The sequence below is a fragment of the Typopeltis vanoorti genome, chromosome 5, assembly GCF_054136105.1.
Source record: "Typopeltis vanoorti isolate ZY-2024b chromosome 5, IOZ_Tvanoo_1.0, whole genome shotgun sequence".
Classification (NCBI taxonomy): Eukaryota; Metazoa; Arthropoda; class Arachnida; order Uropygi; family Thelyphonidae; genus Typopeltis; species Typopeltis vanoorti.
Window position 1 is genome coordinate 103,058,429 of NC_143553.1, and position 27,793 is coordinate 103,086,221.

The 27,793-nt window shown below is 35.9% G+C and overlaps 1 protein-coding gene across 2 annotated transcripts in view; it reads right to left on the reverse strand.

Annotated features, from left to right (window-relative positions):
• LOC150106701 (uncharacterized) overlaps window positions 1–27,793 on the reverse strand; it is a 568,467-nt gene that overhangs the window by 177,259 nt on the left and 363,415 nt on the right. For both annotated transcript variants that reach the window (XM_090393288.1, XM_090393289.1), the window contains exon 12: window positions 16,416–16,515. In XM_090393288.1, the coding sequence (XP_090249414.1) occupies window positions 16,416–16,515 (100 nt within the window). The remainder of the gene's footprint in view (window positions 1–16,415; window positions 16,516–27,793) is intronic.

The window sequence follows — 27,793 nt, forward strand, 5'->3', positions numbered from 1 at the left end:
GTGAACATAAAAGATACATCCAGCACTATCACTATGGCAAGTCAGGCCTAGCAGACCATGCTTTGGATACCCCTGCACACAGGATCAACTGGAAGAAAACAAAAGTATGGCACAGAAGCCTTTAAAAGTCAGAGAGAGAGATTGTTCTTAGAAGCAAAAGAAGCCTTGAAACATACTCTGAATCTCAACAAATATGGCTCTATAATTTTGACTAAGATTTGGGAGACAGTCATCTTAAGACAGAACTAGTACCTGTTGAAAGTTTATTTTCCACTTGGTTAGAGTATAATAAATTTAGTTTAATCCTTTATCCAAGTGTGAGCAAACAAAGTTTGCGCCTGAAAGTATCTTCAGGACTGGGTTAAGGTGGTACAGCACCACCTTTGCAATGAGTTGCCCTGGTGCTGTACCACCTTAACCCAGTCCTGAAGATACTTTCAGGCGCAAACTTTGTTTGCTCACACTTGGATAAAGGATTAAACTAAATTTATTATAAGAACTAGTACCTGCTTTCTCTCTCTGTTTTTTTTTTTTTTAGGACTTTAGTCTTTGTGTTGTTTTTTAGATAGAGGGCACCTAATTAGGACTTTAGTCTTTATGTTGTTGTAGTCTCGCATACTGTGACAAACTGTGTTTTTGTGCTCTGAAGATGCTGGTTATAACACCAGTGAAATATCAGCAATTAGTCAATAAATAATTATTTACTTATAATTCTGTGTTCTGATATATACCGTCAAAATTAAACAACATGTACAATGAACACATAAGCCTTTCTACATGTATGTTTGTAGCTGCACAGAAAAATCATGATGGACAGCTGCTGCTCTTGTAATAACACATGCAACAGAAAGTGCAGGAATGATGATTGACCATTGAATTGAATGATGAAATGACCATTGAAGTACTTATAGAATGGACACAGTGCTGAAACACTGCATCTGTCAGATAGAGGTCGAAGTGAATCTGTAGGAGAGGGATCATCTATGAGTCTAATTGCTCTCCTCTGGACAGCATGAAGGATTTTTAGGGAAATTTTTAGGTGCGCCATCCCAAACATGTGAGCAGCATTCTAAGCATGGATGGCTCTGTGATTTGTATATAGTTAAGAGTTAGTTGGGTGTCAAATAGCATCTTGAACAAAAGAGAATGTCTAGGTTTTTAAATCCTGAGGAAGTTACTGATGTGATGCATATATGCCAGGGGAGACTGGAGGTAAACATTAGTCCAAGAAGAGAGCTCTTCTCTTGCCATCATTATCATCATTAATTTCCTGATATGCATTCTTGAGGGGGTTTTCAGTTTTCAATTTTCCTCCAAATTAGTCTGTTAATTGTCAGCACTCCAATATTGTCATATCTAAAATTTCGTAACGCTAAATCACTTCTAACTAAATCAATCCACCTAGCCCTTGGTCTTCCTCTGGGACTCTTTCCTGCCATCTTGGCATCAAAGACCTGTTTTGTTAACCTTTCCTTACCCATTCTATTTAAGTGGCCATACCACCTTAGATTAGCTCTGCTCACACATTCTTGAATGCAAACAGTGTTTGCATTATTATCTTGTCTGGTGATTTGTGTATTACTGAGGATAAGGCTGGATAATATGACACTCTTTTGTGAGAGAAAAGACAAGACTGTGTTTTGGTAGCATTGAATGTGAAAAGATTGTCCTTGCCCCAAAGATCAATGTTTAAGGCACTAGTTGTAGATTATCTTATAGCCTGGAGTGCAAAATACTCATGGTTTGTCAAATGAGTAGGATAAATGGAAATTACTATCATCTGCAAAGCTGTAAATACAATTAGTGGCAACTGTTGGGTAATTTATGTGCAAAAGAAGGAGAGTAAGTGAGTGGACAGAGCCTTGAGATCCTCCAGCATTGGTGGTGAAGCTTGGAGAGAGTATGGAAGGAATGGCAAGAGAGAAGCTGGCTACCCAATTACAAAGGGTGGCAGGGAGACCAAGGATGGCAATTTGTTTAGCAGGCTGCAATGTCAGACCAAAAGCTCGAGGTGATATAAGCTACGAGGTCAGCTGTGGATCTTAGATGGCGAAATCAATACTGGTAATCAATGATTAATTGGTTGGCCTCTACTTAGAGGTCCACCACTACATAGTGGAGAAGTTGGCTATTGGTGACTTTCTCCATTATTTTGGAGAGGACAGAGGTAATGGCAATTGGTCAGCAGTTTCAATGTAGACTTCTATCTCCCTTATGCTGGAATAGAATGGACATGAGATTGCTTATACACATTGGGATAAGTATCTGTTATACATAGCTGGTACTTGAGCTATGTAGAGAGAATACAGGACAGGTGTTAGCTCTGGAGCACAATGTTTGAGAACAATTGGAGAGATTCTATCAGGACCAGAAGACTTTTAGTATCTAAATTATGTAGTAGTTTTTTTATTTAGTTGTTTTGTTGAAAAACTAGTGGAGGTATACAGGCTTGGATTCTGGTATGGTAGGAGGCGATTTCTCATGGTCATCTATGCAGGAGTCCAAGGAAAGGAGTGATGCCAGGAAGTTAGCTTTATCATTGGGTGAAGTAACAGTGGTACCATCAGGATTTAAGAGAGAGAGAGGGGGGGGGGGGGGCAGAAGGGTAGGGAAGTAGAAGTTGCATCCAATGGCCTTAGCAAGGGACCAGAAAGCAAACTTGCTTCGTTTTTGCTTCCAAAATTTGCCTCCTGTCCATTTGGTCAGGCAAATTTTCTGCTATTAGTCTTTATAAAGTTTGATTTGGATCTGCTAATGATTGTTTTGCATATATTGCATGCCTTGATATTGGTGAAGTATGAAGCTGGAGTTCTTGATGTGAGCCCCCAGTGTCAAGCTGATTTTTTTTTTCCTTTGACTGCTTTGATATACTTTCTGTTGAACCAGGGCTTGGAAAGCCGACAAGAATTTTGAGTTGAATGAGGGATGAAGGCCTTCATACCAGTGAGGATAATTTCTGTGAATAGTTCAGAGCAGGTGCTAGGATTGGATGAGCAGAAGTAATAATCAGTATATAGCATATATACAGCATATATCTAAAGCAACATGTGGTACATGAATGTTGGATTTAATGTGATCATCACATATAATGATAAGAGAAGATGTTACCACGATTTCACCAACTGGGGAAAGTAATCACATGGCTCAGCAGGTGCAAGCTTCAAGAACAAAAAGATGTATGGAATTACAGAGAAGGGATAATAAATTAAGGAAACAGACTGCCAACATATCATGGCTTGATCAATCGAAGGGGAAGAGAAGTCGGTGGTGTCAGTTGTGACTTGGTCCAAAATCAGTTACTTATGGCAATGTCAGATCGTGGGTGGGGATAAATAAAGTAGGAGTGAAATGATTGAATCACAGAAATATACAGGAGCTTCTAAGAAAGAGGATGTTATGGAAGATATATCTAGAACAGTGTATCCATCCTGTAGCATCATGGTGACTAAAAGGCATAGTCAGGTGGCAGGTGATGCCAGAAAGGTGAAGAGTGAGGAGGGATGCTGAAGATTGTATTCTCGTAAGTTCTCAGTTCAACTTACGAAACTTTCATACTAGATCCAACATTTGAAATAATGTTGGATCTAGAATCCACTTTGTCTATGTAATCTTGGATAAAGAATTAAACAAGAACATAATTTCATGGTAAGTTTGATTTTAATAACTTATAAAAGATAAAATAACTTTTAAGAGCAATAAAGTTTAAATGTAGAATTTATGCTAATCTCATGTGACGTTAAACCTGAATAAATAATTCTGTTTTACTTGTTTAGGCTATTAACCCATTTTATCCCAGCATACTCATTTGATTTTAAGAGGAACCTGTAGCATAGTAAATTAATTAATAAAGAAACACGTAAAAAACCACAGTAACATCTTTAATTAGTAAAACGACAAATATTTCATACTAAAATTAATAGTACATCTTCAGTGTCTGTTACAGTAATAGGAATGGAATACAAGCAAAACATTCAGTGGATCACCTATTAAAATACAATTATTACCGCGTGCTAGGAAATAATAGAAAAATAACAAATTTAATCTATTAAGATAAATGGTTTTTTACATAAGATAAAAGTCTCCCACATCTTTGAGAGAGAGAGTTAGTCATTCTATTTAAATTCGGTCGGTGTAAGATAGTTTCACAACTTTCTTTAAATAAGCGTTCATATTTGAATCTGCATCTATGGAGGAGAACTGCTTTATCCCACTGGACACTATGAGTAGAGTCAATACTGTGCTGAGCCAGACCAGACTTCAGGGGTTTGTTATAATCAATATAATATTGATGTTCTTTTATTCTTTTTTTCCAAAGAACAGCCAGTTTGTCCAAAATAAGAGACATCGCATTCGCAAGGTATTTGGTAAATGCCAGCCAAAGATAGAGAAGACAGTTTATCCTTTGTAGAAGGTAATAAAAAAGAAATTTTGTTGATAGGAATATATATTGGAATCAATTGATACTTATTCAGAATTCTACCTATAGGTTCTGAGATTCCTGGAATGTACAGAATAGAAACTCTGCGAACTGTTGAAGATGCTGTAGGGATTGGAACATAAGAGTCAAGTATCTGTTGGATTCGATTGCAGTTGTAATCATTGCTTCCATTAACTTTTTAATGATGGAAAGTTCTTGTTGTAAGATTATTGGGGAAGAGCAAACTTTGTGCTCTATGAATTAGAGATTTAAGAATGCCAAATTTTTGAGACGTGTCTTGCGCAGACATTTTGTGAATGTATCTGCCAGTAAATGTGGGTTTTCGAAAGACGCTTGTAGATAAGGTACCAGAAGACATTCTAGTAAGGAGGATGTCCAAAAATGGTAAAGTACCAGTTTTCTTTTTCCATAGTGAATTGGATGTGTGAGTGAAGGTTATTTATCCATTGTAGAAAAGTGGAAAGTTCATCTTCAGTGTGTGGCCAAACAGTAAAAAACATCATCGACGTAACGGTACCAAAGAGATGGTTGAGGATGAATGGATGAGAACATAGTATCTTCAAATTGTTTCAAATAGTAGTTTGCCAAAGGTGGAGAAAGAGGGCTACCCATGGCAGTACCTTCAATTTGTTTGTAGATTTGTTTTTCCAACTGAAATAACCTGAGTGGATGATATATATTCGAATATCCTTGCGATATCTGGAGGGTAATCTTCATATAAAGAATTGACTGTGTCAGTTAAAGGGATATTGGTGAACAGAGAAATGATGTCAAAACTGACTAACAATTCAGAATCTGTAATTTTAATATCCTTGATTTTTTCAAGAAAATCTGTTGAGTTTTTTATATAGGATCTGGAATGACCAGTGAGAGCACTTAAGGAACGTGATAATACTTTTACAGTCCGATAAGTTGGAGAATCAATGCAATTCATGATAGGTCGTACAGGACAGCCTTCTTTATGGATTTTAGAGAGTCCATATAAATGAGGAATTCTTCCAAAGTAGGTGCGTATTTTATCCACATAGTTAGGATCCCAACAGATGACCTCATCAAGTAACTTATTTAGTTGTTTAATTTGTGAATTAGTAGGATTACGTGTGATCTCTTGGTAGGTTGTGGTGTCTTCTGATAGGCTGGATACTCTCAAAAGACTATGTCTCAAAAATTTGGCATTCTTAAATCTCTAATTCATAGAGCACATAAAGTTTGCTCTTCCCCAATAATCTTACAACAAGAACTTTCCATCATTAAAAAGTTAATGGAAGCAAATGATTACAACTGCAATCGAATCCAACAGATACTTGACTCTTATGTTCCAATACCTAGAGCATCTTCAACAGTCCACAGAGTTCCTATTCCGTACATTCCAGGAATCTCAGAACCTATAGGTAGAATTCTGAAAAAGTATCAATTGATTCCAACATATATTCCTATCAACAAAATTTCTTCTTTATTACCTTCTACAAAGGATAAACTGTCTTCTCTATCTTTGGCTGGCATTTACCAAATAGCTTGCGAATGAGATGTCTCTTATTTTGGACAAACTGGCCGTTCTTTGGAAAAAATGAATAAAAGAACATCAACATTATATTGATTATAACAAAACTCTGAAGGCAGCACATTACTGACTCTACTCATAGTGTCCAGTGGGATAAAGCAGTTCTCCTCCATAGATGCAGATTCAAATATGAACGCTTATTCAAAGAAAGTTGTGAAACTAACTTACACCGACCGAATTTAAATAGAAATGACTGTCTGTCTCTCTCAAAGATGTGGGAGACTTTTATCTTATGTAAAAAACAATTTATCTTAATAGGTTAAATTTTTTATTTTTCTATTATTTCCTAGCATGCGGTAACAATTATATTTTAATAGGTGATTCACTGAACGTTTTGCTTGTATTCCATTCCTATTACTGTAACAGACACTGAAGATGTACTATTAATTTTAGTACGAAATATTTGTCCTTTTACTAATTAAAGATATTACTGTAGTTTTTTACGTGTTTCTTTATTAATTAAAGTACTCATTTGAGTACAGCACCTAAAATAGCCTAGTGGTGACACCTTTTGCATGTTTATTTCATGTTTATTTTTAAACAACTTTAAAAATAAGCAATCAAATGAACCTGTGTGCAGGATTGCCTAATGCAAGTGAGTGTGAGAATAGTAATGTTTTAAAACATGAGGCAAGAACAGCCAAGTAATACTGCAATGTGGTACTGCTGCAATTCATGTATACTAATGCCAGAAAGATTAGGAACGAGGGTTAGAGAGTTTCAAGCATGGGTTAGCTTGATTCATGGCCAAAACTACATGTATTGGCTGATGGAGAAGAAAGTAAGTTTGGCTGTCAGGTGACATGGAAGAGAATAGTTGCTACAAGTGCTCCAAAAACTATGCCCATTTTATTAAAAAAAAAAAAATATTGTATCATCATCATCATCAAATTCCTGTCATGTACCCTCAAGGGGTGTACAGGATATGACAGTACTACATGAAAAAATTACATCATCACTAACTTCCTATCTACAATTTTCCTCCAAATCAGTCTGTTACTTGTCAAGACTCCAACATTATCAGATCTTATATTTCTATCGTCTAAGGCACTTTGTACCGTATCAATCCACCTATATCGTGGTCTTCCTCTGGGTCGTTTTCCAGCCAACCTGGCAGAGAACACTTGTTTTGCTAATCTTTCCTCTCCCATTCTATTTAAGTGACCATACCATCTGAGATTAGCTCTGCTAACGCATTCCTGGATGCTGACAATGTCAAGTTCTTTCCTAATATCCTCATTTTTAATATGATATTGCCATTGATGCCATCTGTTCACGCCTCTAATCTTTCTCAGGACTCTCATATCTGCGGTCTCTAGTCTTTGGTCAAGTGTTTTACTTCTGACCCAGCTCTCAGATCCATAAGTTAAAATTGGTTTGAACACAGTCTTGTATACAGCTAATTTAGTGTTCCGACTAATTTCTTTCTTATTCCATATGAATTTATTCAATTGACTTCCCATGATACCAGCTTTGCTGATTCTGTTGTCTATTTCTATATTTAGTTTACCATCTTCAGTAAAAATTGTGCCTAAGTAGCTGAAATGTTTTACTTGTTCCACCGGTTCTCCATTCACAACACAGTTGACATTTTCAATGATTCTGCCTATTTTCATTGTTTATGTCTTTTTATTGCTGACCTTCATACCATATCTATTACAACAGCTATTCAATTTAGTCAGAGAATCTTGCAGACTTGTAGCGGATTTATTTAGAAGTATAACATCATCCGCATAAAGCAAAGAGCTGACATTAACATCTCCAATTTTGATATCAGGTTTAATACCACATTCCTTCATAATGTGATCCATATAGATAATGAATAACAGAGGGGATAATGTACATCCTTGTCTCACACCAGATTTAACATTAAACCATCTTCCTGTACTTCCTTCAATTCTAACTGCTGACTCACAACTCAAATAAAGACTAAGTATTGCTTGATATAATGCCCCATTGACACCATATAACTGCAGCGTATTGAATAGCTTCTCTCTTGGCACCTTGTCATATGCCTTTTCCAAATCGACAAAACTTAAATACAGATCTTTGTTATATTCCCATGCTTTCTCGACTATTTGTCGTAAAGTGAAGATCTGATCCTGACAGCCTCTATTTGGCCTGAATCCAGCTTGTTCTTCACCAAGCTTTTCTTCCACAATTCTTCTCAACCGTTTCTCAAGTATACTTGCATAGATCTTGCCAGGAACACTCAGTAGGGAAATACCTCTGTAATTCTCACATTCAGTTTTATTTCCCTTTTTATATATGGGTACTATGAGAGCTCTACTCCAATCATCGGGAATTCGTCCCTCTGTCCAGGCTTTCTGAACTATGCAGTGCAGCCACTGTAAGACTCTTATACCACCATACTTCAGCATTTCTGGTCGAATATCATCTACTCCTGCTGCCTTTCCACATTTCAAGCCTTTGATGGCTTTTTCTACTTCAAGTATGGATATGTATTCCTGACTGCATGCCTGGTCAGTGTTTTTTATCACTGTGCTGTCATCACTACTTGTTTCATTTAGCAGTTTTTCAAAGTAATTACTCCATACTTCAAGGATATCTTTTTCTCCTGTTTTCATTTCACCTTTATCATCTCTAATTCCTTTTACAGCACTCTTTCCTCCATTCCTAAGCTTCTTCAACAACCTCCAGAATATTTTGCCACCTTCTTGATATTTATTTTCTATATTCTTGCCAAAGTCCTCCCATGACTTTTGTTTAGCTAGTTTTACACAGTGTTTAGCATTCTTGCATTTGTCTCTGTATTCTGTAAGAGTAAAAGCTGACTTATTTGCCAGGAACTTTTGATATGCTTTCTTCTTTTCCTTCACTGCCTCTTTAACTTCCTGTGTCCACCAGGGAGTTCTGATTTTTTTATCCTTGCACACAACCTCACCACATGCCTCTCTGGCAGAATCAATCAATGTTTCCTTCAGAGTTTGCCACTGAATCTCCAAGGCTTGATTCCTGTTCTCAAAGTCTTTCATTTTCTTTTCAATAATCTTTCTGTATTTTAGTCTACAGTTCACATCTGAGAGCTGCTCAACTTTTATTCGCTTTAAAACTTTCTTACATGTTATTCTTTTCAATATGAAATTCAATTTTATCCTGCTCAAGACTAAATAGTGATCACTTCCAATTTCAAATCCTCTGTACACTCTGGTGTCCTGCACCAGGGAGAAAACATCACTATCAACAATAACATAGTCAATGAGACTTTTCTTATTCCTAGCCTCTTCTCTCCATGTGAATTTGTGCACATTTTTATGTTGGAACATGGTGTTAGTAATAACCAGTCCATGTCCTGAGCAGAAATCCAACAGATATTTGCCATTATTATTAGCTTTGCTCTTTTCTCCAAATTTTCCCAAAATATTTTTGTATGTCTCACAATCATTTCCTACTCTACTATTTAGATCCCCAACAAGGACCAACTTTTCCTTTTTCATTGTGTCAGTTGCTTTTTCTAAAGCCTCAAAAAATTCCTCCACTTCTACCTTAGTAGAACCTTCTGTGGGACCATAGGCACAAATAAGTCTCATTGTCCAGTTCCCCATTCTCATATTTGCCCACATTACTCTACTTGAGACTGACTGCCATTCAAGAAGATTAGCCTCGTATTTTGTGTTGAATACTATGGCTACTCCTTCTTTTCCTTGATTGTCATTGCCTGAATATAACATTTTGTATTTATTGCTCAGAAAGATCTCACCAGTTTTGGTCTTTTTTGTTTCAGTCACCCCTATTATGTCGATCTGGTACTTATCTAATTCCTCAGCTAGCTCCATTTCTTTGCCATTCAGGCTTCTTACATTGATAGTACCGATCTTTAACTCTGGTGATGTTGAGTTGGGGTTTGTTTTCAGATTTGTTCTATTTTTTAGACTACTGTATGATAATTGATAAATGAAGGGCACTGTTAGCATTGTTCATTAAAAGTCACATTCATAGTAGCTGCTTTAAAGATAAGTGGTATTTCTTTAAATATTGTTTTAATATTTTTAATAAGTTGTCTTTTTTATAAGCAATTATTTTAAATTACTAATTAATATAAGTGCATATTTTAGTTAATTATATGCATAACTGATTGCTGTTTTATACTTTATATATATACTAAGTCCTTCATTTTCGCACAAGTGCTTCGTTGGAATCTGATATGAAAAATTTTATATAATGTAGCATGCATGCAAGTATTGGCAAATGGTAATGATGATGGTGAAAATAACATGCCAAGTGTGTGTGTGTGTGTGTGTGTGTGTGCGCGCGCGTGAGCGTGCGTGCATGCATGCTAATTCAGCACATGTATACACACACACACTTAGAAGGGTGGAATAAATTAGAAAAGTGGAATAGTGCAATGTATGTTGAATAAGAGTAAACTCTCAAATGAGGGAACAAATGAGATGCTGTGGCAAATAGTGACATGTACTAGGTGAGATGTGGGCAAGAAATGTAGGTGTTAGAGTGCAAACTGTGAAAAGTGTGAAAGATATGACTGAGTATGCAAAATATGGTGATTCCATGACAAGGTATATACTGGATGAGCAAGCAAAGAAAGTATGATTCTGAAGCACAAAGATATGATGTCTTTAACAATATGTAAAATAGTAGAATGAGAGGATACGATTGTAGTGGGTGAATGAATGAATGAATGAGAAGAGGAGAATGAGCATATGACAGAAAGAAAATGGAACTTATGCAGTTAATAAAGGATAATTATCTGAAACAACATCTCAGAGCTGGGATTTGAGTGTGCTGGATCTAGTAATAGCATCAATGAACTGACTGAAACCAAAGTTTGGAATCACTTTTCCTCCAGTTAGCAAGGGTGATAATCAGTGGTAAGCTATAAGGGGCTCGCGTGAGCCTTTTGTTAAATTTTTCTCAAATTTGTGAGCCCCTTGTTTTTCTTGTTTACTTTTTTTTTTTTTTTCAAAAAAAAATTTTTTTTTGAAATATATTAAGCGACAAACTCATACGGTAACCTAACAAAAATTACCATATATTATCGTGTATAATGCAAAAAATTTATGGTAAAAAATACTACTTAAAGTTAGTGGTTCGCATTATATGTGATCCTAAAAAAATATAACATCTTATTAGACTTGCACACACAATATATACTACCTAATGCCTATGCAACCAAATCTACTTGACCCACTCGCATTCGGCAACCGAGCGCGCATCGTATCTGCGCATGCACTCTCCATCAACGAATGATAGAGCACAGTGAGATAGATAGAGCACAGTTAAGTATATCGGTTTAACCACAGTTCATTTTAAATATTATTCGTTAAACAAACCTAGCCTGAAAATGAGCCAACAGAAACATAAACGTTCATCTTTTGAAGCAGGATTTAAATTGCATGTCGTGCAGTTTGCAGAAGAACATAATAACAGTGTTGCTATGAGAGAATTTGGTGTATCAGAGAGTAATATTAGACTTTGGCGTAAGCAAAAAGACAGTCTTGAAAAAATCCCCAAAACGAAACGTACCCATCGTGGAGATGTAGCATCCTTTCCAGAACTCGAAGAAGAGCTAAATGAATGGATTTTGACACAACGACAAGATGGCATTATAGTAACAAGAAATGCAATTCGTTTTCGAGCTCTACAACTCAAGAATGGTAAATTCAAGGACACACCAGGTATTTCATCTTTTCTTGCTTCACCTGGATGGTGCAACAGATTTATGGAACACAAAGCAATAGCATTACGACATCAAACAAAAATTGCGCAGAAGTTACCAAAGCAGCTTGAAGAAAAAGTGCAGTCCTTCCATAAATTTATCATAAAATTATGGAAGTATCGCGGATATGAACTTTCCCAAATTGGCAATATGGATGAGACGCCCATGTACTTTGATATGCCTGGGAATCAAACAGTAAACTCAGTTGGTGAAAAGGGTGTCTTCATAAAAACAACAAGACATGAAAAAATGCATTTTGCCGTTGTTCTAGCATGCATGGCAGACGGAACCAAATTAAAGCCAACAGTGATATTTAAAAGGAAGAAAATTCCGAAGCATATGAAATTTCCACTATGTGTAATTGTTCACGCCAATCAGAAAGGTTGGATGGATGAAGAAGGTGTACAATTGTGGCTGGATCAAGTATGGAACATACGTCCAGGTAGCTTGTTACATCAACAAAGCATGCTAGTCTGGGATATGTTCTGGGCAGATTTAACAGAGGCAAGCAAAGAGAAAGCACGTGAGCTACGTACAGACCTAGCAGTCATACCAGGTGGTCTAACTTCCGTTTTGTAGCCGCTTGATGTCAGCTTGAATAAGCCATTTAAAGATCACTTACATGAAAAATGGAGAGAATGGATGTCATCTGGTTTGGTGAAGATGACAAAGGATGGGAATTTTCAGAAGCCTGAGATCACCCGAGTCACCAGCTGGGTTAAAGAAGCATGGGATTCGATACCATCTGAAATGATTCAATGCTAATTTCTTAAATGTGGAATAAGTAATTCAATGGATGGATCCGAAGATCATGTCATATACGAAAGCGAGGATGATGCACAACAAATTGGAGAGCATGAAGACGATGATGACAACTGCTACACTGATGGCGCAATCCCTACAGATGAATTTATAAAAAATGTTTGACGACTCAAAAGATGAAGAATTTAAAGGATTTTGACATTTTGTTTTAAAATAAATATTTCTTTCGTTAATTCGTCTTGTATTTTGACATTTTGTTTTTAAATAAATATTTCTTTTGTTAATTCGTATTGTATTATTTATAATGTTATGGAACAAGATTAACAGATCGCATTATATGTGGACATGGCATTTTAGGACTAGTTTTCAAACAAAATTTCTAGTTCACATTATACGCGATAATATACGGTAGTCTATTTGTCAGTGTATAAATTATTTGGAATTATTGTTTCAACTCCTCTATAACGAATACACCCAAGTTTGAAAATCAAATAAGCACATGCGCTATCTTTACCCTTCTACCTTCTGATAGCCAATCAAATGTTTTATAAAAGATTATAAAATATTTCATTATTATAATTTGAGAGCAAAAAAATGTTTTTCTTATGTAAGATAAATTAACACAGTTGATTGTGTGCAAATATTTCATGTTTAAATCATGAAATATTTGTTTAAAAATTATAGCCTTTAGAGATTGATTGTCCTCTCATAATTTTTGATTGGAATTTGTACACAAGCTGTATTAATAAAAGTTTTGTGTGAAATACCGCTTTTTTTTTTTTTTTTTTTTTGCTCGACGATGCGAGCTCTTTGTTAAAATTTCCATAGCGCACCACTGGTGATAATACAGTATGGCCTGGGAGGTGGCTAAACATGAGAAATTTTCAGTTAAGAAGAGATATAATGTGCAAGGATCAGTAGGGAATAGAGAATGTGACGAGATGTTGAAAAAAAGTAATATCAGAATGTATATCTGGGGTTAGAAGGATAAATATGATGGGAGATAAAGGAATGGGTAGCATCATTACATAGAAACTGCAAAAAAAACAAAAAAAAAAAAAACATTATGTCTAGAGATTATGAAAAGAAAGGTAATCAGTGAAAAACACAAACAAGAAAGGAAACAAGCATAGCAAGGAAGGCAGAATAAGAAATTCTAAAGAATTCTTCCACTATGTGTGAAATAAAAAGAAAAATTATTATAGTAGGATAACTAATCAATGCTAATATAGGGAGGTGACACAAAAGCAGGAATAGTTGTGAAGGTGAATCAGGTGGATAATACGCCTTCAGAAAGTAAAAGAGACACTGTATTAACACCAACATGCAAAATGATGTGAGAATAGAAGTATATGAAACTCAGTGTGAATACTGCTGCAATGGGACTCAGAATATCAATCCATTAGATAGTGTAAAAGAACTGGCATAACTCTGATGAGGCTGTTTGCTATAAGTCCCAGCTGTGGCAGAATCCCAAGGGAGTAGAAAGAAGACAAAAAAGTTCTATCATATAAAGGAGGCTCCAAGACATAGGCAGCAAATTACAGACTAATCAGTAATTCAAAGTGCTAATTAAGGTATAAGAAAAGTTGGTAAATGCAAAATTCAGGAAAATGGGTGTATAACAATATAATACTTACTCTGCTGGGGGGGGGTAGCAGTTTTTGTGATAAGTAAATCTAGCAGCACCCTGATGTTGCTGGACTTTGTGGAGACATTTGACAGTACATGAAATGGAACTTTTCATGCAAACTAGCTAAAAACAGGGATGAAGCTGGTTATGTGGATAAGATGGTGGATGACAGATGTCAAAGAGTAATGGTGAAGCAGAACCCATTAGAAAGCAAACGGACTACTAGTATTTAATTTATATCTGAAGGGTAATAGAGAATGATCTGAGGGAAATATACAGTTGCTTGCTGATAATGTAAAACTGTAAAGGACGATAGTTAATAAACATGATGCATAGATGGGCATGCCAATATAGTCATTTCATTCTTCTAAGGCACTTCTGACTGAATCAATCTACCTAGACCTTGGTCTTCCTCTGGGTCTCTTACATGGCATCTTGGCATCAAACACAGGATTTTCTGACATTTCCTCATTCATTCTAATCTGCTTACACATTCTTGATACTGACAATGTTGGCAAAAAATAATAGTTTCAAGTTCATCATCAATTTCTTGATATGGACCCCCAAGGGGTGTTCAGGTTACTAAGACAGCACTACATGATTAAATTAACATTATTATTAATCTCATATCCACAATTTTCCTCCACATTAATCTATTACTTGTGAGCATGCCAATATTGTCATATCTAACATTTCATTCTTCCAAGGCACTTCTGAATGAATCAACCTACACTTGGTCTTCCTCTGGGTCTCTTTCATGGCATCTTGGCATCAAACACCTGTTTTGCTAACTCTTCCTCACCCATTCTAATCTGCTTTAAACATACTTGAATGCTAACAGTGTCAAGTTTCTTTCTAATATCTTCATTTCTAATATGATTCTTCCATTGATGCCATCTGTTCTGTCCTAAGTTTTCTCAGACTTATATATGTGGTCTCTAATCTTTGATCGAGTGCTTTATTTCTAATCCAACTGTCAAATCCATAACTTAAAACTGGTTTTAACACTTCCTTGTATACTGTTGGTTTGGTATATTGGCTAATTTCTCTCTTATTCCATATAAATTTATTTAATCGGCTCCCCACCACACTAGCTTTGCTTATTTGGTTGTTTATTTCCCAATTTAATTTATCATTTTCACTAAAAACTGTGCCTAAATAGCTGATATATTTTACTTGTTCTATATATTCTCCATTGAGAACACAGCTGAAGTTTTCTGTTTCTGCCTGTTTTCATAGTCTTGGTCTTATTATCACTGATTTTCAAGCCAAATTTGTTATAGCTGTAATGAAAGTTAGTTAGAGAATCATGGAGACTTATACTGGATGTGTTTAGGAGTACTACGTCAACTGCATAAAGCAAAGAGCTAAATTTCATATCTCTTATTTTAATATCAGGCCTAATGCAATCCATACAAGATCACAAGTGATCTTTTATAATGTGATCCATACAAGATAAGAGTGGACATTATGTGCATCCTTGTCTTATCCCTAATCAGTGGCACACTCAGGATTTAATCTTGGAGGGGGCCGAGCGCTCAGGATTTAACCTTTGGGGGGGGGGCGAGTTGAGTAGACGTTTTGCGAATACACACTACACATCGCATACGACCTATAACTGAGCATCTGCAGTGATCGCTAATTCATAAGTAGCACACAACATAAATAAAAAAAATGAATTTTAATTAGGAAAAGATTTTTGGAAATTTTTCTAGTGTTTTTTCCTTTTCTTTGGGGGGTGCCCGGGCCCCTTGCCCCCCCCCCCCCTCTGGGTGTGCCACTGCCCCTAATTATACATCAAACCATCTTCCTGTATTTCCTTCAATTCTAACTGCTGACTGACAACTTAAATATAGTGTTTTGAAAAGCTTTTCTCTGGGTACCATGTCATAAGAGAGAAGGCATGAGTCTGCCTTCTCTCTCCACTTCTTGGAGATTTTCCTTATTGCAAGACTCTCAATAACCAAGTCAAATGCACAGCCAAGTTTTCTGCATGTTACTACAAATACATGGTGATATGTCATCCATTCCCATAGCTTTATTAACCTGTAGCTCATTCAACCCTTCATAAACATCTGGTTTTCTTTCACTTTCTATAGTAGCAGTAGTTCCTCTGGTTCTTTCACTTTCTAGTCCCTTCCTTCTAGGTGGCACACAGCATCATTGATGCCAGTATGATATACACTGACAAAGTGCAACTTAAATAATTGCATATGATAAATTTATGGAATTTTAAATCAACTAGATGCTTTCACTTATTTATGTAGGATCTATGTATATTAATCTTTAGTTATTAATTATTCATTAAATAACAAATACATACCAGCACCAGTTGCAGAAGCAGCAATTTCTCTGGAAAAAATTTCAATTGCTTGCTTCTTGTTATGATGAACTGCCAACCACAATACAACTTCGCTAGGTTCCTAGTAAGAATGACATAAAAGTAATTATCATCAGGGATTTCACAATGATCTAGACAATTAATGAAAAGTATTCTTTTTCTATTTTTCAGGAAACTAAAGTGAAATATTCACAATGATTAATGATCACAGTTTTGGTTACAACCTAGCTGATAGCCTTCATCCAAATTGTTTAAATACTAGGCATTTGTGGGCAATGTTAATAAATTAGAGTGACTGTGAAATGAACAGGGAAATAAGAGTTAGCCAAACAGAAGGAAGACAAATGCACTGTAACAGAGAAGGACTAGCCTTTGTGCTGAAGTTAGATGTTGTACAACGTTCACAGGGAGATGAAGTTTCAAAATGTATAAGACTGAGCACTGTCAATACTGACAGTGCTCAGTCTAATACATTTTTGCTGATGCTTAACTCTAACCTGTCTGTAGCCAGAATAGAAAATATGGCTACAGACAGGTTAGAGTCACGCATCACTGTGTAAATTGAATACAATCAAATTTTGAACATAATGTTATAGTTCCAAGCTGTCTCTTAGAAGACAGCTTGGAACTATAACATGGAATGAGGAGTTGAGCAGTAAGATATAAATGCTGCATGGGAACTGACAAAGAAACACATAACAGCATCAATGTGTGAATGTATTCCAAAGGTCAAAAGGTTGAATAAGGTAAGTGTAAAATAGATGAATGTGAAGCTTAAGCATGACATCTGGAAAAAAGAAAGTACTTTGGAGAAAGTACAAGATGAATAGTGGCAATAATCAGTCACATGAAGAGTATAAAGAACAAGCCAGGAGAGTGACTCAGTTAGTAAGAAAAACAAAAGTAGAGTATGAGCAGAAATTGGTAAATCAGGCAAAGAAAAACCCTAGAGAGTTTTTTTTTTTAGATATGTGGCAAGTAGAAGGATGAATGATCATGGTAAGATGAAGTTAATGGATGAAAGTGGTAGAATGGTAATTGCTGCAAAAGACATTGTTGTGGTATTCAGTGATCAATTTATAAGGATGTTTCATCCTGATCCTGGTGAATAATGAGGAAATCAAGTGTAGAGGACATAAGAGAGGTTAGTTTAATTGTGAACGAGCAGGAGGTATTTGAAGAAATAAATAACCTTGATGTCAATAAGACGATAGGATTGGATGACATATCACCAAGCATCTTAAGGAAATGTTCCAGGGAATGGGCAGTAGCATTGCATGCCTGTTTAATAAAAGTCTTGCAACAGCACAGGTTCCAAGGGAGTGGAAGGAGGGTAAAATTTTTCCACTGCATAAAGGTGGTGATAAGCTGTATTTTGGGAGTTATGGTGAAGGTACTACTGGAGAGATTGGTGAGAAGTAGGATACAGAAATGGATTGATTACAGCAGTATTCTCTGTGGTATAGATTTGTTAAGGGGAGATCGTGTTTCACTAACTTACTTATGTATTATAAGAAGGTGACAAATATCTTGGACAGGGGAGATGCATATACAGTGGTGTACTTAGATTTTGCAAAGGTGCTTTTGATGGACTGCCACACAACAAACTCTTAAATAAATTGAAACAGATGGGATTGGATAACAGACTTCTGGGTTGGATCAGTGACTGGCTGTCGGATAGGTATCAGAAAGTTGTATATGGGGGATGAGGTATTCTGAAAGAGAAAGGGTACTAGTTGTGTGTCACAAGGGTCAGTTTTGGGGCCATTGTTGTTCATTTTGTATGTTAATGATATTGGGATGGATTTAACTAGTGATATGCAGCTGTTTGCAGATGATGCAAAACTGGGGAGAGTAATACAAAGTAAAGCAGATGTTATGGCCTTACAAGAGGACTTGAATAGTTTGCATGAATAGGCAGGGAAGTGGAACTATCAGTTCAATGTTGCAAAGTGTAAGGTTTTGAGATTTGGTAAGCAACAATGGGATGCAAAAGTATACATTTGGTGGGGAAACTTTAACGAAAGTAGAGGAGATGAGAAATCTAGGAGTGATGGTGGACAAGGACCTGAAATTCAGGGGCACACAATGCAGAAGCTGTGAAGATGTCACATTAGATAATGGCAATGATGCAGAGGTACCTGACATGCAGAAATAGAGAAGTTATGATGCCATTGTATAATGCCTTGATCAGGCCTCATATGAATTATTGTGCACAGATTTGGTCGCCAGGTTTTTGTGGTGACACGGATATGTTGGAAAGGGTCCAGAGAAGATTCACAAAGTTGGTCAGTGGTCTTTGGAATGTGGCGTATGAGGACAAATTGAGAGAATGTAAGTTGCAGAGCTCCATGAAGGGAAGAGGAGGGGAGGGGAAATGATTGAGACATATAAGCTAGTCAGTGGTTGTTATCAGGTCGATATGGACGAGATTTTTCATAGAATGGGAGAAGGGGGATATAACAAGAGGCCATTGCTGGAAACTGTTTAAGGAGGGTGTTAGCAGAGGAGTGAGGTGTACGTTTTATGCATGGAGAGTGGTTGGTGAGTGGAACGCTGAGTGTGTTGTGGGTGTAGACACATTGAATCAGTTTAAAGCACGGTTGGATGAGCATTGTGTGCAGTAGTATGTACCTCCCATGATGAGTCTCTGACTCCGTGGAGGTCGAATGTTAATAATGATATTAACAGTTTATCAATAACATAATAATGCACAATTCAGTTTTTTTTATTTTTTTACTAATTCCACTATAGCTTACATCGATAGGCATTTTTCTGTGATTTATGATGTATACAGGAATCAGATTTAATGACCACCTCATTTATACTTTAAAGTCAATTTTCCAAAACAGAGAGATGTGTATAGTGGAGTTCCCTGCTGTGATGAGTCCTTGGACTTCTTGAAAGTGTCAGGCAATAATAATAATAATAATAATTTTCTCATTTATCTCAACATTATTAGTCCTATAATTGGATCCTAATAAATATTAGAGGAGACCTGAAGTAAATTTAAAAATTTCTGTTTAGTTTTTAGTTCAGGGTTTCTGGATTATATAACCATTAATCCAATAGGTTTACACCCATTGATCGATGGGATTCACATAAATAAAAAAAAAATCGCCCTGCTGGTCATCCTTGACAGTCCCTTTTCTTTAAATATTATTACGATTTTCTTTCTCCACTTGGCTATTCACTTTTGTTCTTACTGATCTCTGAAATATTCTGTAGTTATCACATTTTATTTCTGTCTATGCTATCCTCTTCTTTTATCTTTTTCATTATTTTTGGATGCAGAAGAAAATTATATATTCTTTCAGCAGTGATCCTATCCTCTCAATGGTTGTTTATGAGAGTGCAGATTTATTAACCATCTAAATATGTGATTTCCTATATACACTTCAAAATTCCAATAATAAGTATGTTGCTGTCAACAACAACAACAACAAAAAAAAGTAGAATAATGAGAAAAAATATATGAAAATACCAAAAAAAAATTCTGGACATTTCATCATCTAGAAGGGAACAGTGAACAAGGGAATCTTAGAACACAAAAATGAATTTAATAAGAACCCAAAATCGCCTTCAGTTAAAAATGAAATTTAAACATTTATCTCAGATATACTTCAAACTAAGCTGCTTCTCAGAAGGTTCTTATAAACTCCTATATATACCAGAGAGGCTTCCTCTGGTGGTTCATTCTAAAATACAAATTCTTCACTATTCTTGTATGGAAAGCAAACTTGCAGACTTCCACTGATGAACTAATGCTAAATCAACATAAATATTTCAAAACTTCTAGGGAACAAATAATAATACCATCTAAATTCTAGGTAAAACTTTACCATTCTTCTATGGAAAGTTCCTGCTAAACATACATTTCTATCGATTATGTAATTTAAAATTACAAAATAAAATTTTCTTATGCTTCAGGCACTTACTTGATTGAAGAAAGATTCCTATAGAGACAGATAGCAAAACATTACTACCAAGGAAGCATTTTAGATAACATTAAGAAGCAGAAGTAGTGATAGTTTCACCAAAATAAAAACAACCCGTGGTAAAAGCTGGAAAAGGAACAAGAACTGTACTTTGACTTTTAATTTCCAGTATAATAGAATCAATTAATCAAGCTAAAACAGTCACTCACTATTCAAGGTCTGTTATCTTGTAAGAATGGCAGTTCTTCTGAAGTAATATTATGATCACCTCAGAACAAATTTCATTCATCAGATATAAATGGATACTAGCCCAGATCCATGCTTCTTCAGCTGAAAGATACTCATTGCTGCATCAGCAGTCAGAAGACACTTGAAACAGCACCAAAAATGTCAAAAGTCATTAGTATTTAAACAGTAATTGGCTCTTCACCATCTTGATAAATCACATAAGGAGATTTAACCAATGTTGTATGACATAACTCTTGGTCATAGCTGAAGATTCCAACAAAATGTCAAACATGTAATATGGTGTGCTATTACTTGTTATTTATATCTTTCTTATTCTCACTATTCCACCTAACTACTGCGTACTTAACTTATCTACCTTTCGCACTACAAGTTTCATGCCTATGGATACTAGAAAATTTATTTGATAAGACTACGCCACCAGTATCTTTTAACTGGCATAAAACTCAGTAATATAGCCAGTTGATTTCTCTCTCTCTCTAACACAAATTCCTTCAGTAAAACTTTACACAAACAGTCGTGGTCTATTTTGCACTTAACTATATTACTTGGTCTCCTACTCTTAAGTTCGCCTTTTTTTTTAGGAAAAGTGCATTGTAAAATAAACAATCAGGCGGCACTCTATGGACATATAATTAAAACATGTTTTATTTAGAATAAAAAAAAAATGAAGTACATTAAATAAGTGATAGGGAGGTTACTCTGTCTCTCTACCTATCCTTATACTTTTGGTATAAAGAAACAAACTTTCCCTTTTCAATATTAAATGACTATACAATATAATTACTCTGTTACTTCTCTGCTAAAAAAAATCAAATTGACGAGACAAATTTACTGATGAAGAGATTAGCTAGCTATGGCAAGTTATCTTACAATTTATATTCCAGTTAACAACAAATCAGAGGATTCTCTTATAGATATTTCTTATTACTATTTCTTATCAGTTCATCTATGACATATCTCCTAGATTACAAAAGAATGTACATTAAAGGATGTAATACACTTACAGAGGCTCTTTGTCACGACACCTTCCAAAGGACCTGCATCAAAGTCTCTGTGGTTTTTCTTTCATCTAAGGCCTTATGTTTCTGTCTGGAGAGTCTTGCTTCAGGGGGCTTTTCATCAGAATATCAGAGGGTCTTGGACTGCAATCGTCCCAGTACTCAAAAGCTCAGGCAAGAAGTTTCAGCATACTGGCTTGAAGATCACTCTGAAGCTTCTGGTTTCAGTTGACTTCCCGCAGCACTAGGCATCGGTTGTTCTTCCAATTTTTCCTCTGACATGGGTTCACCGTAAAGTCTGTTCCTCTGGGTCTGACTACTTTTGATTCTCTGCCGAATGCCTGTGGCTCTCTTCGGTAACAGCGCTTCACCTCTCTTGCTTCAGTAACTGGACCTCACCTCTGATCTCTCGGCAACTGGATCTCGCCTCCCCTCTATCAGCAACTGGACTTCGCCTCTTCTCTCTTGGCAACTAAACCTGGACTCACCTTACGATGTTCGGCTCAGTCCCCTTTTATTTTCGCCTTCTCGGGACCTTGCACCGAGGATTGTAAATCCAGAAGAAATCAGCAGTTCTCCTTGATCTTTTTCTTAAGGCTGCCTCATTCTTTCTTTTCCTCCGTATACTCTCTTTTTTTGTCTTGTCGGGCAGTGGAAACTTCTCTGAAACTAGCTGATCTCTTTGATACTAACTTAGAAGGTGTTCATGCACAGAGCCCACAAACAATTTTCTCACACACTTAATCGTAAACAACTTTCTTGCGCTCTTATACATAGCCATTATACAAAGTTCCGATGGCAAAGCACTGACTTTGTTTTTGACATTCTAGAAACTTTAGTTAAAAACAGTAAACACAATCAATTCCCATCAGGTTATTTACATTAATCTTTAACATAAAATACATAGAGACAAACAAGGTTAATTTTGTAACAGTTATCATGAGACTTAAGCTACAACGAGTTTTACACCTCCACTGCCTAGAACATTGCATCTTATGCTTCCTGTGACCTTCTGCCAGAACGATATCAGAAAAAAATGTTGAATAACTTGGATACTACTGAGGCAGCAAGTCCTGATGGAATCACACCCATTGTGTACAGATATGCTCCTGAACTAACACCTGTTCTTTGCCATCTGTTCAATAAACTGTACTATGCTGCATCCACCATACAGCATGGAACAAAAAAAACCCATATACAACCAGTTCTCAAAAAGGTTATAAATGTCTATCATCAACCTATTGCTCTCACCTCAGTTTTATCTAAAGTTGGAGAAGATTGGAGACTGCCATCTAATTAGTGACCTCCAGTGTGGATTTCTGCAATCTAGATCCATAATACTGGCCTACATCACACAGCTCTCGACCCATTTCCATGGAAAGGTTTGGAGAAATCTGTGCCATTGCTTTTGACATCTCCAAGGCTTTTGATGGTCTGGCATCAACCGCTTCTCAACAAGTTACCATCATTTGAACTGCCTTCATACTTGTGTAATTGGATTTTCAGTTTTCTCTTAGAATGATCTTTACATGTAATGGTGGATGGTGTTCTCTCTTCAGACATTCCTGCTAATACCTTTGTCCCTCAGGTTGCTGTATTTGACATATCCTCTTCCTGATTTATATAAACAACCTGCTTCATTTACTGCAAACCTTATCAATTGTTTTGTTGATTATAGCAAACTCAGTTCGTCCAACTCATATGACAGAATCCTTGATTTGAACAAAAGGAACCTAGTCAACTTCAATGCTTCCCAAAGGCAGTTTTGCTTGTTTTCTTGCAAAAGAAAAAAAAACCTCAGGTTTTCTCCACTTATTTTTGATAATGCTCAGCTCAACAGTCTAGACCAAATCTCTCTTCTCAGACTGACTCTTATGCCAAACCTTTCATGGCATAATCAAATGACTCCTATAGCAACGTCAGCTTCCATAAAACTTGGCATCCTTTTCCGTTCAAGATGGTACTTCTTTGCTGAACAGATTCTTATTCTGTATAAGTCCCAAATCTGACCGATCTTAGAATACTGTCCTTATGTTTGGGGTTGTGCACCTACAACCTCCCTAAAAATTCAAACAAATTCCCTAAAGACAATAATAAACAATAGAGGACTTATATGAGGAATTTTCTATTTCATAGAAGTTTTGCTCAAGTATCAAGGTCATCATCATCAGTATAAAATTTGAATTACAGGAATACCTCAATTATCCAGGTTTCGATTATCGCGATTCTCGATTTATCGCAGTTTATAATTTGATACCAAAATTCCAATTATTGCACTCCAAATTCGAGATTTAGCCCACTACATATGCAACCAGTTCGAGTTGCCACTCTCCAGGTATCGCTTTCTTGTAGCACTTCGTTTTTATCTGAGAGCACCTGCTCACCACTCACCAGTAACTGTCCACCTTTGCCTGAAGTACATGTGGATATTTATTCCTCTTCTTATTTAACCTTACAATGAATGCTAAAAGAAACAGGGATGATATCAAGTCTACAGCTATCAAGAAGAAACGTAGAGTGATCAGCTTAGAAGATAGGTTGCATATGATAAATAAGCATGAAGCAGGCATAACCAAGCCAAAATTGCAAGAGAGTATGGTCTAAATGAATCAACTGTTCGTCATATTTTAGACCACGCTGCAAACTATAAGCAACTAGGACAAAGTGCATCGACCTCGTCTGGGTCCCAAACTATGAGAAACAGAAGCCATCTTATGATTGAAATGGAAATGCTATTGTCAGTGTGGATAGAAGATTGTAACCAAAAGAGAATTCCTCTTAGTCAAATGATTATAAAAACAAAAGCATTGAATTTGTTTGAAACTTTAAAAAGAAAACAATTAGAAGGCGAAAATGATTCGGCATCAGTAGTGGAAGAAACTTTCTCTGCAAGTTCAGGGTGGTTTGATCGGTTCAAAAAGCGATCAAGCATTCATAGTGTTTGTGTACAAGGTGAAATTCCAAGTGCCGATGAAAAACCAGCAGCTAGTTTTCCTGGTGAATTGCAACAGAACATTGAAGAAGGAAATTCAGAGAAGAAGGATGATCAGATATTTAATGAAGATGAAACAGGCTTATTATGGAAAAAAATGCCCACTAAAACATTTTTAGCAAAAATTGAAAAATCACAGCCTGGCTACAAGGTTTTGAAGGAGTGTGTAACACTTTTACAATGTGGCAATGCTTCTGGAGATTACAAGATGAAGCCTGTCTTTATTTATCATTCACAAAATCTTTGCCCACTTAGAAGTTTAGATAAAAATTTTCTCCCTGTTCATTGGAGATTCAATAGAAAAGCTTGGATGACAAAAATTATTTTTGATGATTGGTTTAAAAACTGTTTTTGTCCTGAAGCTGAAAGGTACTGCAAGTCATTAAGTCTTGATTTGAAAATCTTGTTGATATTAGATAATGCACCTAATCATCCAACAGCACTGAATGATTTGTGCAAAAATGTAAAAGTTATTTATTTACCAACTAATACCACTTCCATCATCCAGCCAATGGATCAAGGTGTAATCGCATCCTTTAAGGCATATTACCAACGAAGAACTTTTTCACAAGCAATAGAAAAGACTACAGGAGATGAAGCTATCACTTTGACAGAATTCTGGAAGGCATTCAATGTCAAAACATACATTGAGAATGTCACGGAAGCATGGAGTGAAGTAACGTCTAGCAACCTGAGAGCGGCATGGCAAAATATTATTCCTCATTGTGCAAATGATTTTAAAAGATTTGAAAATGAAGTAACCGTGTTATCAATGACATAACTAAGTTTCGCTTTGATCTAGGACTAAAAGAAATTGAAAAAGGAGATGTTCAGGACCTGCTTCAATCACATGATAAGGGGCTGGATGACGAAATCCTAATTAATCTCGAGAGAGAATGTGCTTATGATGCTCAAAATCGACTGACATGGCACAGATGGAATTTACCCTCAAAGAAATGGACAAAATGTTTAGAATTGCTGAAAATTTAAAAGAAAAAAAAATCTTGAATGGTGATCCTAATCTCGAGCGATCAATGAAAGTTCATCAGGAAATTGAAAATTCCATCCTTTGCTACCGAGTTTTATACGAAGAAAAAAGAAAGAAAAAATTCAACCAGACAACTCTACACCAATTTTTATCTAAGAAAGAATAATTGTATGTACTGTATGTACTCCTTATACATATAAATAAAGATCTTGTTTTTCTAAATGAACCTTCATTTTTTACTTAACACATTTCTTTTTTACTTCATACATAAAATTTAATTAATAAATTTGAAAATCCTTGGCAATGATCACCCATTTTACACACATTATTTATCCCGATAATCACGGATTCGATTATTGCGGTATTTTTCATGGCTACAATAACTGCGATAATCGACGTATTCCTGTATATACATTTTTTTGCATTTTAATTTTACATGGTTCGGAACCCTACTCTAGAGACAAAACATGGAACTTTTCAAACCACTTCAGGCTTCCAATAAGTGGGGTGGGGTCTCACACCGGTTGATGACATTCATCTCCCATCTAAAGACAATCACAAACATCCATACTCACATCAGGAGGCAGGAGTTGAATCATGACCTGTTGGTTGGAGAGCAGGTAAGCTAACCATTCGGCCATCCAGGCTGGCAAAATAGCAAAAAAAAAAAATCCTCAGCTCACCTACAGTGCATAATGTATCACACTATAGGTTTACAATAACCTTTCATGGGTGAGAACCACACATAAAAATAAATAAATAAATAAATTTAAATTAAAGAGGCATAAGTAACAAGACAAATATTCAACAATGAGAATATGAGCTACAACACATAAATGACATAAACATCATCTCGGTTACTTTTTAGGTCTAAATGCCAGTTGTTTAAGCAAATTATATAATACATATAAAACTATTGTCTAAAGGCAGTATGTATGAAAAAGAACAGTTGCCTATAAGTGAACAACTTTATTTCATTGTTTCTTTTCAAATTGGAAGGTTGAAATAAGGCTTTCTTTATAATATAAATATAAAACTATTGTGTAAGGACAGTATGTATGAAAAAGAACAAAGGGAACTAACTTTATTATGGATGGAGCAATGAAGTAAGGCTACACAACATTATTTATATAATTGTTCTAAAAGAAAGTGGCTTGTATGAAGGACCTTAATCTTCTTCCAGAGGAGCTGATGTTTAGCATTGTTCAATAAGTCTAGATTGCTCTGGCTTATGGAATTTAATGCAGTCAAAATGTTCTTCATGGCAAACAGCCAAAGATCTTCTAGTACGGCTGAAATAAGAACTTTGGCTGTTTGCCATGATGAACAATTTACAGTAAACACCAAGATAGGCAAGAGGTGGAGCTTATCCTTCATCATCATCAAATTCCTGGTATATACTCTCAAGGGGTTGTACAGGATATGATAGTACTACATGAGGAATTTACATCATTACTAACTTTCTATCTACAATTTTCCTCCAAATCAGTCTGTTACCTGTCAAGACTCCAATATTATCATATCTTATATTTCTGTCTTCTTCTGGGTCTTTTTCCTGCCAACCTATAGACAAGACTTGTTTTGCTAATCTTTCCTCTGCCATTCTGTTTAAGTGACCATACCAGCTGAGATTAGCTCTGCTAATGCATTCCTGGATGCTACAATGTCAAGTTCTTTTCTAATATCGTCGTTTTTAATATGATATTGCCATTGATGCCATCTGTTCATGCCCCTAATCTTTCTCAGGACTCTCATAACTGCAGTCTCTAGTCTTTAGTCAAGTGTTTTACTTCTGACCCAACTCTCAGATCCATAAATTAAAATTGGTTTGAACACTGTCTTGTATACAGCTAATTTAGTGTTTTGACTAATTTCTCTTATTCCATATGAATTTATTCAGCTGACTTCCTACAATACCAGCTTTGTTGATTCTGTTATCTATTTCCATATTTAATTTACAATCTTCACTAAAAATTTGCCTAAGTAGCTGAAATGTTTTACTTGTTCTATAGGTTCTGCATTCACAGTGTAGTTGATATTTTCAATGTTTCTGCATATTTTCATTGTCTTTGTCTTTTCAATGCTGACCATCATACCATAAATATTACGACAGTTATTCAATTTAGTCAGGGGATCTTGCAGACTTGTAGCAGATTTATTTAGAAGTATAACATCATCTGCATAAAGCAAAGAGC